Raw genomic sequence first — 19266 nt, forward strand, 5'->3', positions numbered from 1 at the left:
CGCCTGCCCTGGTGAGCGGCCTTTTGGTGTTCCATAGGTTGGAATACATGCTCTCCGCTGCCGAGGGCAGCCCTGCAACTGTCCTGCTGCTCAGCCTCTCCTCGTAAGATGGACCAGCCACGTTTCCTTTCTGTAAAGCACACCTGCTTGTCTCCAAGATTCTGTATAGGGCCAGAAGTCCCACTTCCAGACTTGGCAGTTGTCTTGCAAGAAATCTGTTGCTGGGCTGATGTGGTCTGGCATGGCTTGGTCCATGTTTTCCTTGGCTTCTTTAACAACGTCATCTTTGGAGCCTCTCAGGGGAAAAATCCCCACAAACCCTAAAAAATCCCTTAGGATGATGTCAAACTAGAACATGGGAGAACAACTGCTTTCGGACTGGCCATGGGAGATGAGCAACAGAGTTTGCTCCCAAGAGCTTCAGGTGGGGGTGGCTTGAATATAAACCCTGCTGAGACATCTGGACCAAAGTCCAGCTTTCCTAACAGCACAGGGTTGGTCAAAATTGCAGTCTTTCTGTGGATGCTTTGCAGTTTTCTGTGTCTCAGAATAATAAGGCTCATAATGAATGTGTTCTTCCTACCCCAACAATGGTTGGCAGGAGGACTTGGAGCACGGCAGCGTCTGCGCTGGGAACAAACACCTGGGAAGCGCCCTCTGTTACCAACCCTCCGTTGCACACGAGTCGCACGGGCCTCTGGTTTGTGTTGACTAATGAGCTGAGTAATGCAACCTCCTTTGGAATGTTCTTCCTGTTCTAGATCCAGAATGAGACACACATTGATTAAATGACTTTCCCCGCGGTGGTCACAGTGAGTGACTCATTGGCAGAGGCTGGAATTAACACCTGGTATTGTTAAATTTCTGCTTCCTAGACCCCATGGCCTCCTAGTGCTCTTTGCTTTCCTCCCCTGGCCTTTTCGCCTCTTGCCCGCTGCAGGATTTGTTACTTGTGACAGTATCTGACCACTGCCAAGAAAATGAGACCTCTGTCTTTTGCTACAGACATCTGTGGACCTACAAAGAAGCTGAAGTTCTTATTTCTTCTCTTTCTGGAATGTGTTACCATGCTGTGCCGGAGCCGGTGCGGCACCAGCTCTGCTCCGCTCCCGTGCCTCCTGCCTCGCACACGATGGTGTCAGCCTGTCCTCTAACATCACCTTCTGGTTTTCTAGAAGCATCCTTGCTGCAGTCTCCCTGAAGTAGGAATGCTCTGCCCATACCCACTGCTGGTGCAACGGCAAAATCAGTCACAAGAAATCAGTGGGTGGGTTCTATAAATCCCACTTCGGTATTCAGCAAGGTATAACATCTGTTGTGATCAATATGTGAGAGCGAGTCTGTCTGATAAAAAGTTACGGTAAAGCCTTTAGCTTCCTACTGAATAGCTCAATAATTCACAGGAGCAGCTCTAATCACTTTAAGCTTTCTTGCATTTGGAAGTAAGAAAAGTCAGAGTAATTGTGTCGAGAGGCAGTACAGCCAGCTGGATCGCGCTCCTCGCAAGCTGCTGTAGTGGGAATGAAGTACTTGTAGGATTTTAGTGGTTCCTGGGGTATGCTGGGGTCAAATCTGGCAAAACCCTGGTCTCTTTTACCATTTGTTTTTGATTATAATCTTTCTGCTAATTTGGCTGGCAAGTGCTAGCAGTCAGTGCAGGAATTACACCCCTTAGTTTTAAAAGTCTGCAGAGATACAACTGTCAGATGCACGGGAATCGTCAGGTGCCACGAAAGCGAAGGCAAAGCCCCGTTAGGGTAGGGTCAGGAGAAGAGGGTATTTGTGTGAAGAGCAGCCCGCGGTCACCCCGCTGTGCGGGCGGGAGAGGGGTCCCGCCGGCCGCCCTGGGGCTCACCCCGCCGGCTGCGGCTCCGCCCGGCCCGCCCCGTTCAGCGGCGGGGCCCGGGGAGGCGGGCCGGCTCCTTCCCCTTATCGCCCGCTCCCGGCGCCGTGCAGCCGGGCCGGGCTGCGGGGAGCGCCGCGGGGCGGGCGCCATGGCGGGCTGGGCCGCCGTGCTGGCGCTGCTGGCGCTGCCGGTGCTGCCGGTGCTGCCCGCCGTGCCCCGCCGCGCTGCCACCGGCTGTGCCGCCCGCGGGCTGTGCTGCCCGGGCCGCGACCCGGCGTGTCTGAGCCACGGCCGGCGGCCCGACGGCTCCCGCGGGCCCTGCTACTGCGACCAGGCGTGTGCCCGCACCCTCGACTGCTGCCACGACTACGCCGAGACCTGCCCAGGTGAGTGGCTGGCGGGGCCGCTCCCGGGGCCGCCTTGTCCCGCTGCCTCCCGAGCCGAGCGGCGCCTGCCTGCCCTCGGGGCTCCGGCTGCCCGCCGGTCTGACCGCCCGACAGCGCCGCCGGCTCGGCTTTGCGCGAAAGGCGAGGAGCTGCAGGCGGGGATGCGGGTGGCCGGGGCGGGGATGCTGCACACCCTTGGCTGCACACCTGGGTTGTGCTGAGGTCTCCTGGGCCGCCCCTGGGCAGGTGGCGTCAGGATGCTGCGCTTGTACAAGACGGAAATGTGAAATAGGATGTTTGCTGACTGAGAATCCCTCAATCCCTTTGTCTCTTGTGGATTGGATTACTGTGGGCCAGATCAAATCTGTTGCTCATGTTAATCTGCGCATCTGTGCAAAAGGCATGGAGAGCTGCAGCGTGTGACTGCAGCTTCAGCTTTTGATCTGGCAAGAGCCTCGACCACGGTGCTCGTGCTGCCGAGCGCGGGGTCCCCAGGCGGCGCTGCCTTCCGGGGAGCACAGCAGCACTCCGTCCGTAAACGCGTTCTGCCAAAACGCGGATGTGAATTAAGGAGATCAGTCATTTTAGTGAGTGGTGCAATCTTATATTCCCTTCCCTCAAACAGCATCCTCAAGCAGTCTTATCCTCTCACATAATGCTTTTTTTTAGCCTGTATAGCTGTGTCTTAGCAGCGTTTTGCTCTAGGCAGACCTTCCCGTGATTTAATTGCCTTTTTGCTTTCAAGAGAGAGCTGGAAAATGGGTGGGAAATAAATGCATTCCAAAGTGATTTAAGCAAGCGTGTGTCTGTGAATGAGGACAGGCAGCAGAGAGCAGCAGGCATCGAAGTGCCGTCCGCGGGATCCCATGGACCTGCCTCCCATAAACCATCCACCCAGGTCTGCAGGGGGTGCAGCGTGGCTGTCCGGGTGTCGGGGTGTCAGGGCAGGGTGGTGGTGCTGGGTGCCACAGCACCTTTGGTGTCTGATCATGGTTGGGCTGTTGGGTGCTCCTCAGTACTACGGCCCCAGAATCCTGCTCATCCTGTGTTATTGCTTGTGATTCCTTTGTGCTGGATGTAAGGGACCCATTTCCACTTTGACTTGCATTGCCTTTGTCACTTGGCCTTTCTTTTCAGCAGTTTTCTTCCTCCCGCTACTAAAGAGGTAATTTATCAAACTGACTCGTAAAGCAAAATATTAAGGCAAGGGCATTAATATCTGATGCTAAACGAAACTGAAAAGAGCAGAAGATTCCAAATAAATGAGATGCACAAAAGGATTATAATGCTGGGTAACCTGCAACCCAATGCAGTCTGTTTTTTGTGGTGCATTGCTGCAAATATGAAATGCCTCAATTACTTAGGTAATTGATTTACTTCCTAATCTTTGAATAGGTTTAAAAAGCTGTTTGTGGTGACTTCAGACAAAGAAGAAAAGCAATAGCTTTTGAAAGCTCTTCCTAAAGTTTCTAAAGACGGGCAGTTTCAGAGGAAATTAATGCAGTAATTAGGGGTTATCTGTATTGCATGGGAGAATAAATTGAGGTATCAAGCTCGAGCTGCTCAGGATTCACAACAGTGTTTAGTAGCTTAACCCCCAATCAAATCAGTGGGACTCAGGCTTTTGGATGCCTCTGTAAATCAGAGTGCGAATATCTGGTCCTGCAAGATATCAAGCGTAGTGGCTCTTAGTGGATTTGAACGGCTCGGCTGCACGTTTAAATCGAGCGGTAGATCACTAGTGGGGCTGAATTCAGAGCACTGAGGAATTCCTGGTGTCTGGGCTCAGAGTCGTGGGTCAGATTTCTCCACCCGTGTGCAGTTTGCCTCTTGCAGACTCGCAGGGGCTTTGGTGGAAGCCAGCACAGTGGGTACCGTGTGAGAGCAGGAAGGGATGGGATGCTCAGTGCTGTGAAGATTTTTGAAGCGTTACTTAGTGCAGGTTCTCTAAATTTAAAGTAACGCGTCACATCCACAAAACATTTTGGGATTGGTTCCAACACGTACAGAGTGGGGGGCTATGGTGGGTCTGTGGATTCCCTGACGTGGCGGGGTAGCTGAAGGAGGTTGCAGCGAGAAGGTGTAAACAAGGTTGTACTGTACTGTGTCAGAAAGCGTCTCTCCTGGAAAAGCACCTCACTTTTGTCTTTTCTGTAAGCTTCCACGTCCCGCTTTGTTGCTCTTCCAGCTGTCCCCTGCGTGGTGTCGCAGTGGAGCGCCTGGAGTGGCTGCGCGGAGCCTTGCAGGACCACGTACCGTGTTCGCAGGAGACGCGTCCTGCGGGAGCCCAGGAACGGCGGGGAGCGCTGCCCGGCGCTGGAGGAGAGGGCCGGCTGCCTGCGGTACCCGGGCACACCCGGGGCGGAGTGCGGACGGGCCCTGGGTGAGTGCCCTGCAAAAGCATTACGGGCCTGTTGCCATCTCACTGATGCAAGTGTAAATCTCCCACAGCAGAGTTGGTAGATTTATGCCTGTTTAAAACTTCTGGAAGTGGGTGTTGAGCACACTTTTTTTCCTTTTTTTTTTTAATATATGTATGTCTATATGTATTTTTACGAGTCATCTGCAAAAAGTCATGAAGGGGCAATATCCATCAAAAGCGAGGTATGACTTCTGTGCACTGGAGCAGGGCACGGGCACAGGAGAGCTCCGGCTGGTTTCTGCAGGAAAAGCCTGATTTGGGTTTGTTCAGATCCGTTGGGAGTCGGTATTAAGTGAGCATTGCCTCTCCCCCTGTCTTTTGGGTGTCCCTGGTAAGTGGGCTCACTCTGCTCAGGCCAAGATCTGGCAAAAACGCAGATTATTTTTTAGTGAAATGGTTGATGGTCACCAGTAATATGAAAATACAAAGTTAGAATTTTTTCCTCTCCTGCTGCAGATAAATCTGACATTAAAGACCCGTCTTTACGGTTTTGCAGATGTAAACAGCCTGAGTACAGTATTGCCACTTACGCTATGTCCTCTTTCTCTTTGATATACGCAGTCCCAGCATTAATAACGACGGAAGGGTTTGGAAAAGCAAGGAGGAAAAGAGCTGCAGCTGATGGCAATGACAGAACAGGGTGAGTTGGAGGCTCAGCCTGCCCGTGGTGTCTCTCTGGCTGCAGTTTGGGTCCCGCTGCCATTGCCCAGCAGACGGGTGCCACCTCACTGCGCAGGGGGCCGCTCTCCCCTCGGGGCAGCCGGATCCGCGGTGCAGCGGGACGTTGCGGCGCTGCCTTGGTGCAGGGCCAGTACAAGACTGAAATTCGGCTCTGCATGCGCGGCATTGCTGCTCTTTGAGGCTGTGTGACCAAAAAGCCAACCACCATTCACTTCAGCTCTTCCCAGTGTGAATCTGGTGCAGCTTCCCCTTTTTTACATAGATGGTGTGAATTCCCTTGCTGCAGTCCCTGGTGGTTTCCCTGTTCCTGTTGAGAGCTGCCGTTCCTGTAAATGCTGTGTGGAATTCCCAGAGCTGCTCTTGCAGCATTAGGTATCCATGCACTTGTTGATTTATTTCCCCAGGTGCTGTTGTGTGTATAGTGTATAAGTATTTCCATAGGCCATGGCTGCATCCATCCCCCTCACTGAAGTTGCTGAAGGAAGGAGAGTCTGTCCACTCTGAGCCTTCCTTGAACTGCTCATTAGTTGAGCCTTCTCCCCGCTAAATCCAAAACCATGAGCACAGCTCCGTCGCACACGTATCTACCCTTGCTCGTGCCCTCTGATAAGACGAGGAAGCAAACTGCTCACATGGTCCGTGAGCTGCTTGGAGGTGTTTGGAAACCCCCATGACTGATGCACAGCCAGTCTAGACTAGAACCCAGTTCTCCGGGTTTATAGGTGATTACCGAACTTCCTTGGTTTTCCCCTCCAAACAAGACCGGTTCTTTGGGGCTTTCCTCCCAGGTTTGGTTAAAAGCCGAAGTGCGGAGGACAGGAGTGCTGTGTCAATCTGGTGGTTCTCCCACCGACACGTGACAACCTCACTTAGGAGGGAGGTCGTCACCAGGAAAACCTTTACAGACCGAATCTTGGCTCCTGTTGCAAGTTCAGCTGCAAAACCTATTATAAGTAACTGAGAGCAGGTGATGGAGAAAGTGTGGTTCAGAAAAGGGTTACCAGACCTGGAACCAGAAGACCCATCTGTTGGTTGTTTTTTCAGCTTTAGTCAAATGCTTGACCAGTCTGTGTCTCTGTTTGAAAAACAGATGCCGGTACTAACTGCTATTATTTGATATGTGAGTTGAAAACACCAGCAGAGTAGCTTTATTTCCCATTTAACCTTGTCAAAACTCAGATATACCACATGGTCTGGTTTTTATGACCTTGAACGCGTGTGTGGGTTTTATGGGTCTTGTCTCAATTAGCAATGTGTGTTCCCCCGGTTCGGCCTGGCCGTTGCGGTCCCGTGTGGGTTTTGTGGGTCTTGTCTCAACCAGCGCCGTGCGTTGCCCCGGTTCGGCCGTTGCGGTTGCCGAGCTGACCCCCTCAGCTGTTTGGTTGCAGGTACTGCGTGGAGTTCCAGCTCGCGGCCGTCGCCCCGGGCTGCCTGCGCAGCCACCGCCCGCACACGCGCTGGACGCTGTACCTCCGGGAGGGCCACACCGCCTGCGTGGAGTGCCAGCGCCCGGCCTGGGACTCCGCACGTCTGCACTGTCACGGGGACGGCAGCGGAAGCAGAAAGTAAGAGGTTTTGCTTTTGGTTTTGTGTTGAATTTCTCGTTCTTCTCCCTTGATCGGCTGCTGCCCGTTTCACAGCGCACTACACACAGCTCTCTGTACATACATTAATTAGTCTCTGTCGCACACCGTGAGTTTCTTGCAGAGATGAAATGATCTGGTGAAGCTCAGGTATTTAACCAGCGCAGAGCCAGGACTGAAGCGTGGGCCTCCTCGCACCCAGTCTGCTCAATCTCAGTGGCTTTTAAGTGGCACGGGTTTTTTGTTGTAACGACGCTCCAGCCATGCCCCTAAGGTTGACATCCTGACAGGTGTCAAGTAAAACCATAACTGTTCCTGATTTTTAAGCACTGGGGATTTTGTTTGTACAAGTGACCCTTCTGGTGAGTGACATCTGGCTTAGGGACTTGGGGCGTGCGCTGGCACCTGAGGCTGGACAGAAGTGCTGTTGGATCTTTGCACTTTCAGCATCCTTTCCCTGGAAAGCTGAAGCAGCTTTGGGGTGACTGATGGGGACCACCCGGGTTGTACGAACTGGGCAGAGCCCAGCGAAGATGAAGGGACCGGCTGGAGGCTGCAGAACACGTCTGCGGCAGAGCCGGCAGCAGGGTCCTGGCTCACAGGGCTCTGACCTGGTCACTGAGGAGCACTTTCTGCGTTGCTTTTATCCGCATACTTGTAACCCCCTTGTTAGTTTGTTGAAGGCATCCTATGAAACTGGCAGATCATTGCCTGGCAATGCTGGGCAGGGCTATTTTTGTATTTTCTAGAAATGTTGAAATAAGCATGTTCATCTGAATTAGCAACTCTGAAGTAAGACTGTCAGGCCTCCAGCACAGGATGCGTTGCGCTACCAGAACTACGACTAACGGCATTTTGAGTCGGGGCTTGTCTCAGGCTTTTAGTGAGAGGAGGTCATGTTAGAGCCTTTTCCTTCCCTGCCTCAGCTTCTTATGTACAAAGGTTCCAAAAGCTTTTTTTCCTTCTATATCTGAATCTTAACTGGTGTAGGTGGGAGTAGCTTTTACCTGCATTCAACACGTAAATGGTTATGAAAGCTTGCAGTAATGTTATTTTACTGAAACCCTGGAGCCAGACAGTAACATCAGATTAAGTGAAATAAAAAATATATTCAGGAATTCATTTCCTCATTTGGCTGCAAAAAGAGGGGGACATTTTCATTCACCTGACCTGGTGAACAGCACTGTGTGTGGAATGGGAGCACAGACGAAATGGGACTATGTCCCTTAGGAATGATGGTCTGATCATCAGGGTCGGCAGCTCGAAGGCTGGAGAGGGGCAGCGGTAATGGGTTTGGGGTCAGTGGTGATGGACTCCGTTTTGAATTTTTGCTTGCGTAACTCTGCCGGTTGCCCTGCCAGGGAGATGTGGGCGCTTTGTGGGTGACCTCAGCGCGGTGGCGATGCCACGGACCTGCGTTCCTGCCGGCCCGTGTCCCTGCGGGGCTGGCCGTGCATCCGCAGCATCCTCAGCATCCGCAGCATCCTCAGCATCCGCAGCATCCTCAGCATCCTCAGCATCCGCAGCATCCTCAGCATCCGCAGCTGCTGCCGTGCCACCCACGCCGAGCCTGTGCTGCGCTTCTCACCCTGTCAGTTCAGCAGCTTGTGCCAGTGTTTAGCTCCCCGAGATATTGTTCCAAGAGTGACTCTCAGGAAGGAAAACATCTGACAGAGTTTAAAATAAACTCAGCAATGCTGGTATATTTTGATGAGTATTTCCTAATTATCTTCTTGTGTCTAAGTGGAGTCTGGCTTATAAATGCTTCAAGTTAAAGAGAGATGCTTGTTAATCTGTGCCTTCCACCTGTCTCCCACTCTGTAGAAGATGCGAGTTCATTTTAACCCCTTTTGTGCAGGCTCAGGAGTTTTCCCAAAGTCACTGATTTAAGACCAGATCTGTGGCCATCAGGTGAGGATAGCTGGATCATCCAAGGGCTTGCATTGGCTTCTTTGTTCAAGAAGGTTATGAGATGAACAAGGCAGAGCATCAAGCTGGGAAACTGATCTGTTAATTTTGGATCATCTTCTGAAAGATCTACAAGTAAAGCTCTTCATCACCTGGAGCAAGATGTGGCCTTTGTAGCACATAAATGTCCAGACCACAGCAGTTGATGCCCATGCTTGTGGGGCAGAGGGAGGGAGAGGATGGATTGACTTGGTTTATAGTGAAGTCAGCCTTTCCCACCAGCAGGATGAGAGTAAGCAGGTTTATCTTGTGTATTTAGGAGTAAAGCCTTTTAAAGGTGCGGCTGCAGCCCAGCGTTCTGAAGGGAATGGGGCTGCTCTGTGCACAGTCTGCTTTATCTCAGATCCTAATCCTCCCTCTGCAGATTCTGGTATTTTGAAAAAGACAGTGAACCTTTTCCAACCATGTGTGATGCGTAAACCCTGCTCTGGAGCACGACGTCTCACTAAAGCGAGGGCAGGGTTATCTTTGTGGAGCTGGAGCAATGATTCCAGTTTCCACAGAACTGTGAAACAAGCAGAAGTTACGGGTGGGTTGGGCTGTGCTGTGGGCAGCTCCCTACACAGGGCAAGAGCTGATCCGGGTTGGTATTTGTGCTTCTGCAAAGGTCAGGGCTGGGATGTGCTGGTGTGGGGAATTCCCTTGAACCGCTCCACGTTAAGTCTGGAAAGGGGCACAGTGCTGCAGCACAGTTTCAGTGTCTGTGGCTGTTAGGCCAGCATTGCTTGTGGATCTGCTCGGTTGTTTAAACGGGACGTTTCTCTGTTCAGTTCTGGTCAATGGATGGGCTGCCTGAGACAAAACATGGGGTTTTCTGATCTTCTGCTTAACAGACCCGTGAGCACCCCCACAGGGGAGCATGATGTTCAAAACAGAAGTGGAGAAAGAGGTGTTTTGCTCACTTTGCAACCAGTCAGGTGTTTCAGTGCAGGAGTCAGGGGATGTCTGTGTGCTTTGAGTCATTGCATGCGGCGACGGGCACCTCGAGGGGATGGAGTCAGGGGATACCCGTGTGCTTTGAGTCATTGCATGCGGCGACGGGCACCTCGAGGGGATGGAGTCAGGGGATACCCGTGTGCTTTGAGTCATTGCATGCGGCGACGGGCACCTCGAGGGGATGGAGTCAGGGGGTACCCGTGTGCTTTGAGTCATTGCATGCGGCGACGGGCACCTCGAGGGGATGTTTCTGTCAATCCTTTCGGACTTAACACCTACAGTGTGGGCTGCTCTGGGGTCTTCCAGTCCCGTGTTCCTGTGAGGACTGATCGTGGCTTTACTTCACACTACTAGAATCCTATGGGGGTCACTGTGGTTGCTTTTTCTTTACAGCAGTAGAAAGGCAGAATTGGGTTCATGGAGTGAAAATCGATATTAGCAAACTAAATGGTATTTACTGGGTGATTTAAGCCCTCATTGTACAAGCGGCTGCCCTGCAGCACATTGACTTTCTCCCTCTTCTGACTGTTCCAGGGATCAGCTGTTGCACTGGCAGGCGGTCGGGAACCCCCAATGCCAGGGGACCTGGAGGAGAATCCGCCAGCGGGACACTTGCTCCTGTCCTTCGGTTCACAGCTTCTTGTTCATCTGACTCTGACAGTCCCAGCCAGGGAGCGCCGCGGTGGCTCGTGTGGCACCGGCGTCTGGTGGCTCGCGTGGCACCGGTGTCTGGTGGCTCGCGTGGCACCGGCGTCTGGTGGCTCGTGTGGCACCGACGTGTGGCAGCGGCAGGAACCACAGCCGGAACAATGACTGAACAATGACAATGCTGTCTGTACCAGGGCATCCCGAATCCTCTCTGTCCTGGTGTGTTCATTGATTTCCAAAGAAATCAGACCGGCTGTGACGTGCCGATCTCTTTCTGCCCATCCGTCCCTCAGAGACGCCCGTCTGACCTGGTCACTTCTTTATCACTGTCTATCTTCATAACCACCGTAATTTCTACAGCCTGGGCTTGGGGAAAGATGACACTGTTGGAAATCCAGGGCAAAACGCTCCTGAAAAGAATGGCTTTGCACAGTAAACAGCACGGCAGCCTCACACGGAGGAGAGGCTGTTCCCTGAAGATGACAACCGTTCCCATGGCAACGCTCAAAACCCTTCACCAGTGGGTATCAACAGGAGAGCGTCTCCCACAGCAAGCACTGGAGCCAGGAGCTTAGTCCCCGTCTCCCATAAATCATCCTGTTGAGCACCGATAGGAGCTGTGCCCCTTGTGCCGTGCAGCTCCACCTTTGGGCACCAGCGCGGCTCCCGATGCGGAGAGCAGCGAACACAGCCAAAGCACCAGCGGGCTGGGTTTGTGTGAAAGGAAAATGGGGCTCGGCTGAGGGTCCTGCGTTTCCCTCTGCTCTCCAGCTGGGGATCACGTTTTTAATGATGAAAAGCCAAGCGAAGCTGCGGGCCACTTTAAAACCACTGAAAACGACTGCTGAAGGAGCCATGTGGTTGCCCGTTGTAGAGAAATCTCTCATCACCACGGGATGGAGAGAGGCCCTGAGAGAACTCTGCATTTCTTCACCATAACCTGTAGTGTCCAGCCTGCGGTTCAACCGATTTCCCTCTGCATTCAAAACAGAAGCTGGTAAAAGACCATTTTCACCGTGGGATGCTCTTCGGGCCCATCAGCTCCCCGAGCGTCGGGGTATGTGGGTCTCGGCTTCTGCAGTCACCTGAATGCACGAGGCGCTGCTGCCTCTTTCAAGGAAAGAGCCCTTATGCATTTGGAAAAAAGACATAAAATGTGCCCTGAAAGCTCAGAAGCCAAAGGTAAAGACAAAGAACAAGAAAACCCCCATAATGTTCTTAAAATACCCTCGTTGCTCTGAAGATGAACTTTCTGCTGCTGCTCGGTGGCCAGAGGAGCTGAGCACGGTCTGCTGGAACAGTAGGAGTTAGCAATACTTCTCCACAAATAAGACTGCTCTGTTATCTTTAGCTTTTCAAACCTCATTTTTTTAATCCTTCATTTTGGGTATTTTGACTATTTAAATATAAAGATCACTGCCTTTTTTTTTTTAACTGAAGTTTTTTCTGAAGTCCTTTCCAGTTATAAAATTAGTTGCTTGGTGATAGTCATGATACTGCAAGCGGAGGTGTAAAGGTGAGAAAGGAAAGGAGAGTCTGAACCAGCAGAGATTATTCTGTTCTCTAAATACGTCTCTTGCAGTTTAAAACCACAAAACAAAGCATTATCCGAAGATATTTATTTTGGTCTTTTTTGGACACCGTGGTTCTCAAGCTGGGCGAAACAGATTAATTCCCAGAGGCCGTTCTGTGTGCTCTGTGTCGACATGCAGGGCTGTGCAGGCTCTCCAGGCTGCTGCTCTGTGGTCCCACTGCGGTTGCTCTCGTCCTGTGGCACGTGTACCCAACTCGCTGTGACACCAGTGACACCCAGACACGCATTCAGGGCAGGATGTGCCTGGCTGCCTCTTGTAAACATCTTAAACTGACCCTGGGAAGGAAGAAAGGTGGAGCCATGGTGCGGTTTATGTCACAATATTGCCCTTTTTTCACGAGTTCAGGTGCAGCCGTGAGTTCCACAGCCTGGTCCGTGCTGGACAACAGGTGCACGGTTTCTTGTCCCCATTCGCTGGTGCAGAGGTCAGCACCGCTCTGCTTGTGTGCACTGGGTTTTGTGTTACTCGCTGTGCTCAGTGCGTGTTTTACTGGAGCTCCGTTGTGACCTTTCCATGCTACTCGTTGTGTGCTTCTGAATTGCTGGGAGGGTGTGTAGGGTGATGCCAGCACTAATGGGCTTTCACCTTCTGCCACTTCCATAACAGCCCTCAGACCAATTAACCAGTTCTTGATTTATTCCTCGCACTGTATTTCAGTCGTTAACAGGTGGAGCAGAGGGTGTCTGAGAAATGGGGGTTGCTTGGCCCATTCTGCTGGTGGTGTAAGCCGATGCTGCTCTGGCTTGCCTAGTCCTGTGCCCTTCTGCTGTTGAGCCTGGTCTGTGAGTGCTCGGGGCTCCTGTCTGAGAGCATGAAGGGTGGCCGGACGTTTTCCCCTTTTGAATGCAAGAGTATTCACATCTGATAGGAGAGGAGATGGAGAGGAGATGGAGAGGAGTGGAGATGGAGGGAGAGGAGATGGAGAGGAGAGGAGATGGAGGGAGAGGAGATGGAGAGAGTGGAGAGGAGAGGAGATGGAGGGAGAGGAGAGGAGAGGAGAGGAGAGGAGAGGAGAGGAGAGGAGAGGAGAGGAGAGGAGAGGAGAGGAGAGGAGAGGAGAGGAGAGGAGAGGAGAGGAGAGGAGAGGAGAGGAGAGGAGAGGAGAGGAGAGGAGAGGACTGCAGGGGTGGAACAGAGCAGCGCATCTGCTCACTGCCTGGGACAACCTGGGACAACAAATATATTTAAGGGTTCCTCACTACACAACTGCCCTATGAGCCCTGAGCTTCACTGAACAGCACCAAGTCGTAAGTAGTCATGGGAGTAAGTTCACTCAATAAGTCCTGAGTGTCACGGAGCGAGGGGCCGTGTCCCAGGCTGGAACGGGCAGCGGGAAAGGGCAGGAGCGGCGGGAGGAAGCGCTCTGCGGACAGCAGTGCTCTGAGATGTTATACATCCCCAAATGAGCCCCCGTCTGGCGTCTCAAGCACCCAGAAACGGCTTCCAAAACAACAACACAGGAGTGGCTGCTCCATTTACACGTTGGGAATGGTTTATTAAACAGCTGTAACTGTGCAAATGCAATGGCAAATACGTTTGCTTTATGGTAGTGCATTTCAGTCAAAATGGCTTAATGACTGTATTGAAGTAATTTATTGGGAAATGTGGAAGCTGTGCAATTAAGTAAATGCGTTTTCCAGGATTGTGATCGTCCAGTGTTCTATATATCCCATATGCCTGCAATGGATTTATTCAGTTCTGTGCACCTTTGGTAGGGAGTGGGTGGATACAGCATGAATAGAGAGTTTGCATTCTAGCTCATGGATGTGCAAAAGCAGCTTTCTCTCTTTTTGGTGTGGAAAGTAACCTCCCTCCCCTGGAAGAGCGTGTGGTGGGCTGAGCTGTCTTTAAACCAGCCAGCTCCTTTAAACCTCTCCACAAAGGCACAGCCTTGGGCCAGGCTTGGATCAGATCCATGGGAAAGCTCCCTCCTGCCCCCGTCTCTCCGGCTGTCTTCTCACTTGCTGTGCGCAGGACTGATTAAAAACCCTGTCACTTCCATGTGTTCGAGGTCTCTGAGAGGAGCTTGAGACGCTTAGGAGAAGCAGTCCCCTGCTTGAAATCGGGGGAAAACGTCTGGTGTGAAACCTGTGTGACAAGTGATGTTCAAACTTCCTATCCTCACAACGGGTCTGGAGGGGTCTGGATCCACAGAAGGCTTTAGGTGCATAGGATAAGAGGGAAATGCCAATCATGGAAGGTTTTTGTCAGCGTGACTCCATCACCTATTGATCAAAGGTGAGAGAGAAGGGGGCTCAGAGGTGATTTAAGATCCCAAACTACAGGAGCCCCTGGTGCTCTCAGATCTCTGTCCTTCAAGTGTAACAGAGGGAAATGGAAGCGGGTTCTCCAACCAGCTCATGTTCAGTCCCTCCTCGGCCTCTGTCACAGGGGGAGATGGTAAAGCTTAATAAGGAAATTCATTTTACACAAGATCCTGGGCCTGTAGATAGCTGTGTTATAATTGAGTGTGTTAATTTGTGTGCCTATTTTGTTCCTTCTTTTTAATCTTTGCATCTATTAATTATTGCAGAACAGTTCTTACTGATAACTCCCCAGCATTTTGCGCTGCTGTTCTGGAATTAGGAAATGATAGAGTTGGCAGAAGGGGTACAGGCATGTACAGTTAATTGGGTTTTTGCAGAAGGAAATTACATCGTATAATAATATGCCTGGGGTGCCAGGGGAAGTGCAATTTCTTATTGCTTTAGTAAATAGGATGGGGAGAATATGAGCTCTGGGTTATGAATTGTCTCAGAATTTATCCCAAAGCTGCGGAGGTTTCAAATCCCTGTCGCTGAGCTCTGGCATCAGAAACTCTTTGCTGTGAGGGCCCCTGCCGGGTTTGGTTTGCTTTGGTTGCCTTGGTTTGGTTTTTTGTGCTGTTTCTGTTTTCTCCCCAGCTCCTTCACTCAGGTACCGGGTTGTCTGCAGCCCCGGGCTGCCTGCACGTGGGGAGGCCTCTACATCTACCCTGCTTACAATGGCTGCTCTCCAGCAATCTGTTTCGTAGGGCACAAGCACCCTGCATTAATAGCAATATTTTTATATTGCCTTAAATAAACTTTCATTCTTGCCCAGAGATTTGTACTTCATTACATTGGTATGGTAAATGCAGTAGTTATTTGCAGTGCCATGCAATCTTACAATAACAACATTTGATGCTGCTTAAGATTGAAAGGCTCGGGTTTCGAGAACTGAAAGCATTTCTGGCTGGAAGGCACCGGCCCTCCAGTGCTCAGCTATCGTATAACTCTAACAGTTCGTTTTCCAGTAACATTTTTAGCGCTGAAGCTGCAGGCGTGTGTGAGGACACAACCGGAGCAGCCACCCTGCTGCTCCTCTGGTGCGGCAGCTTCTGTGTTCCCGCAGTGTTTCACTTCCGAGGCAAGATCCTCTCTGTCTTCATACGTGTGGAATCCTTGATTTCAACTCTCACGCTTGGTAAATACATCTACTTTTAGTGAAAAAGCAGGGTGAGCAGGTGGGGTGCTGCTGTTCTTTACACACGCGCTGCCTTCTGAAGGCGGCTGGAACTGGAGTTTGGTCCTCAAGTGCAACAGCTGCAGTGGTGCAGGGGCTACCTGAGGATGCTCTGGGCAACGCAAGTGCTGCGAGGAGCTCTGCCAGAACGGAGATGAATATACCTGACACACTCGTGAATTGCTCAGAGAAATGAGTGTGTGGGTGGGGAAAGAGAAGGGGGGCGGTGGGGCTGCCTTTTTCTGCTGCTCCAGTGGAAGGCTGGTGGCTGGGAGCTGTTGAAATGCTTATAATTGTATCTTTATGGACAGAAAATGTAATTAAAAGGGACAGCAATTCAAAACACTGCAGTCTATCTTTGAAAGCAATTTTGACTATTAGCACAGGTGGTAATGTGCCAGCAATTGAACCCAATCTAATTTCAGTGTCAAAGCGCTAAGGAGAAAAAATGAGTTCCCTTTGGGATGGCACCTGGTACAGCTGCTGCGTCTGATGGGAGAGACGGAGCGTGGGGCAGCGCGCAGGGCCCGGGGGAGCAGCGTGGGCAGAGATCGGGGGGAGCAGCTGGGGCAGAGATCGGGGGAGCAGCGTGGGGCAGAGATTGGGGGGAGCAGTGTGGGGCAGAGCTCGGGGGAGCAGCGTGGGGCAGAGCTCGGGGGAGCAGCGTGAGGCAGCGCGCAGGGCTTGGGGGAGCAGCGTGGGGCAGAGCTCGGGGGAGCAGCGGGCACAGCGCACAGAGCTCGGGGGAGCAGCGGGCACAGCGCACAGAGCTCGGGGGAGCAGCGGGCACAGCGCACAGAGCTCGGGGGAGCAGTGGGGACATCGCACAGAGCTCGGGGGAGCAGTGAGGACATTGCACAGAGCTCGGGGAGCAGCGGGGCAGCGCACAGAGCTCGGGGGAGCAGCGGAGACATCGCACAGAGCTCGGGGAGCAGCGGAGACATTGCGCAGAGCTCGGGGGAGCAGTGGGGCAGGCAGCCAAGTGTGGGGCACTGCAGCGGGGGGGGGTGGGCACCCCCAAACAACATCTGCCCTGGCGCGGAGATGGGCACACAGGGCAGCACGCAGTGCCGGCTGCAGGCAGCGACGGGTGGGTTGTGTTTGCTGGAGGTGAGCACTTCAGTCGAGCGTTCTCCAGGACAAAAAGCAAGTCACTCACATCTTTGTCTTGTTTGTCCCGTGAGAAAGGACGTTCCCTGAATTCGTCAGCAAAGCTGAGATGTGCATGAGAGGCAGGTGGGCTGAAGTGCAGAGAGGAAATAACCTTCCTTGGTCTTCCTCACCCAAGACAGATGGAGTTGTTACTGCAGGTAAGAGAAGTCCCTGTGCCTCGGTACCGGTGGTTAGTGCTAGGCTGGTGCTAGGGGGCTCTGCTTTAGCTTTAGCTGATTCAACCAGCCTTTTTGTGTTCAGACACTGAGGTGGGTGGGGTCACCACCTGCTGCTCCTCTGTTAGGTGCGGACGGACAGACGGACCCTGCTCAGTGCCTTTGCACTGGGGAACTAGGGGGAGGTACCCTCTCACGGTACCCGGCCAAGGGCCATCTGAAACGTGTCTCTGTGCTCCCTGTCTTCACGACTTCTGATCCCAGCTTCGCAGCCTGGAAAGGAGAGGGTGCTGGAGACAAAGGAGGCTGAAAGGAAGGAATCAACAAGAGAGTGAAATAGCTAATTTTTTGTTTCATGTCCTGAGATAGGAAAGAAGATTTTTGCAGCTAATGATGAATTATTTCTGAAAACAGTAGTAATAGCTGCAGGCAACATTAACTTCAAGTTTCCCAATGAGCAAGCATCGCTTATGTACTGATTTAAAATTATAATGTATTTTCATTTGCAGTAGCTCAACACTAACATGACTGGGGGCCTGGAAAGAGGCCAGAAGAAAGAGCCATGTTTCCGACAGCTTAGTAATCTCCTTAGATGCAGCAGTGGAAAACAGTGGCCGGATCCTACTGAAGCCTGGGGCAACCAATTATCTCAGCAGAGAGGCTCCAGAACCCTTCATTAGCACTGGGGATGGGGGGGGTTTCTGCTCGCTGCGAGAACAGCAGTGATTTCCAGCTAAGAAGAAAAATCACTTGTGTCAGAGGTTAAACGGCTCTGCTGCCGGTTTTAAACGCAGGGTGGGACCCTGGCCCTGCTGAGAGCAATGGGAGTTTGGCTCTGGGCTTCAGCATCGCTGAGGTTTCTGAATCCTTTCCAAAGAAACCCCAGCACCAAGCTGGAGCAAAACCCAGCGGATGGGAGAACGTCAGCCCAGCGGCATCGGGTCTGGAGTCCCACCGCACCTGGAGCTGGGGCTGGGGGACATGGGGAGCGGGGGTGCTGGGGCTCCAGCGCTGGGCTGGCGTCCCGGTGTCACTGCTGAGTGACTGGGGGATGTGTCATCCCAGAGGAAAAGAGAAGCAGATGGTAGAGGGAGTTACAGTGGGAGGAAAACCCAATTAGAAAAGTCCCAGCATGGTTTGTGATAGCGATATGGATCTTATACCTTGAGTAACAGCCAGGAAAGGAGAGGCACCCAGCTTTTTCACCCGTGGTGGATAAAATTCTGGTTTCATGGAGAGAATGATCTTGAGAATAGGTTTTGCAGAGCTTTTGAGATTCTCTTCTCTGAAGGGAGGGAAAACAGGGATTATACAATAGAGAGGTAGACTTAACGTGTCCAGAATGCACGCTCGCTATTCCAGTACAGGGCTTTTTAGGTTTCTGCTCCTGCAAGGATGCTTAATATCGAAGCCAGCAGCCTGGGAGTTGGAAGTCTGTAATCCCATCCCTGGGAACGCCCCCAGCCCCTCCTGCCATGAGCACCCCATGTCTTTGGGGTCACTCCCAGCCCAGCTCTGGCTGTTCAGAAGTTGATTTTCAGAAGCAGCGAGCATTAGCATGAGCTGAAGTCAGACATCATTCGCTGTAAAACCCCCCATCCGTGCACCAGTGTGTAACATCTCAGCGTGCACAGGGGCTGGGCAGCAGCTGGAGGGTGGGATGTGAGCGCTGTGTGAGCTGCGGGGCCCAGGGCAGGAACAGGCGCTGCTGCGCAGGGTGACACAGCCGGTGGAAAAGCAAACACTCAGTCCCTCAGAGTCCAGGGACCGTGAGAAGGCTGAGAAAGCACACTGCCTGCTCTCAGCAAGTGCTGGGGGACGCCGGACTCAAACCCAGCCAGGCCAGTGCTTGTGGAAGGGAATCCGCTCTTGAACAGGTGCTCACGGGCACCAACATGCGACCAGAGCGCGGCACAACCTCCCACCCCTAATTTGTGCATCTGGGTGTTATTTAACCTGCCAAATACAAACCTTGAGTCTCAGGAAATCTCTCACCTGTGTTTTCCTGTGCAATGCTTGCAGCGCCATCCCTTTGCTCGCGCTCCGTGCTGGAGCGCGGTGCCGCTGGAAGGGCAGACGGAGGCTCCGCTGCCGTGCTGCTCGTCCTGGCTCCGCCGTCAGAGCAATCCCGTCTGCCGGGCTCTGCGGGCGCCGGGGTGTTGCTGTGCAGGTGAGCTGCACAGTGTGGACCCAAGCGGGCTGTTTATAGGAGGGCAAGGTGTCTGTTTAAGGACCGGGGTACGCGTTCTGGGAGCGGGATGAGAAAGAGGGATTGAGCAAGGAGAAGACAGAGATTTCTGCTTTTATTCCCTGACGAAAGGTCTAGGGAATAAAATCAGAAAAATAATTCCTGAATAACACAAGATAGAGCAAAATTAACCTATTTATGT

General features: G+C 52.4%; 1 protein-coding gene across 1 annotated transcript; it reads left to right on the top strand.

Moving 5' to 3' along the window:
* The first annotated feature begins 1972 nt into the window (after positions 1 to 1972).
* LOC136108458 (somatomedin-B and thrombospondin type-1 domain-containing protein-like) lies at positions 1973 to 13050 on the top strand. The gene is made up of 5 exons (XM_065850247.2): positions 1973 to 2232; positions 4421 to 4615; positions 5216 to 5294; positions 6724 to 6900; positions 10357 to 13050. The coding sequence occupies exons 1-5, from the start codon at positions 1995 to 1997 to the stop codon at positions 10472 to 10474; spliced, it is 807 nt and encodes a 268-aa protein (XP_065706319.2). The 5' UTR covers positions 1973 to 1994; the 3' UTR covers positions 10475 to 13050.
* Positions 13051 to 19266: the final 6216 nt, after the last annotated feature.

Source organism: Patagioenas fasciata, chromosome 16, assembly GCF_037038585.1.
Source record: "Patagioenas fasciata isolate bPatFas1 chromosome 16, bPatFas1.hap1, whole genome shotgun sequence".
NCBI lineage: Eukaryota > Metazoa > Chordata > Aves > Columbiformes > Columbidae > Patagioenas > Patagioenas fasciata.

Excerpts from the sequence above, each read along its gene's own strand:
- LOC136108458 (XM_065850247.2), top strand. The coding sequence starts at position 1,995 with ATGGCGGGCTGGGCCGCCGTGCTGGCGCTGCTGGCGCTGCCGGTGCTG. Across the intron at positions 4,616-5,215 it reads GGAGTGCGGACGGGCCCTGG|TCCCAGCATTAATAACGACG; the intron begins GTGAGTGCCCTG and ends TGATATACGCAG. Across the intron at positions 6,901-10,356 it reads GACGGCAGCGGAAGCAGAAA|GGATCAGCTGTTGCACTGGC; the intron begins GTAAGAGGTTTT and ends TGACTGTTCCAG.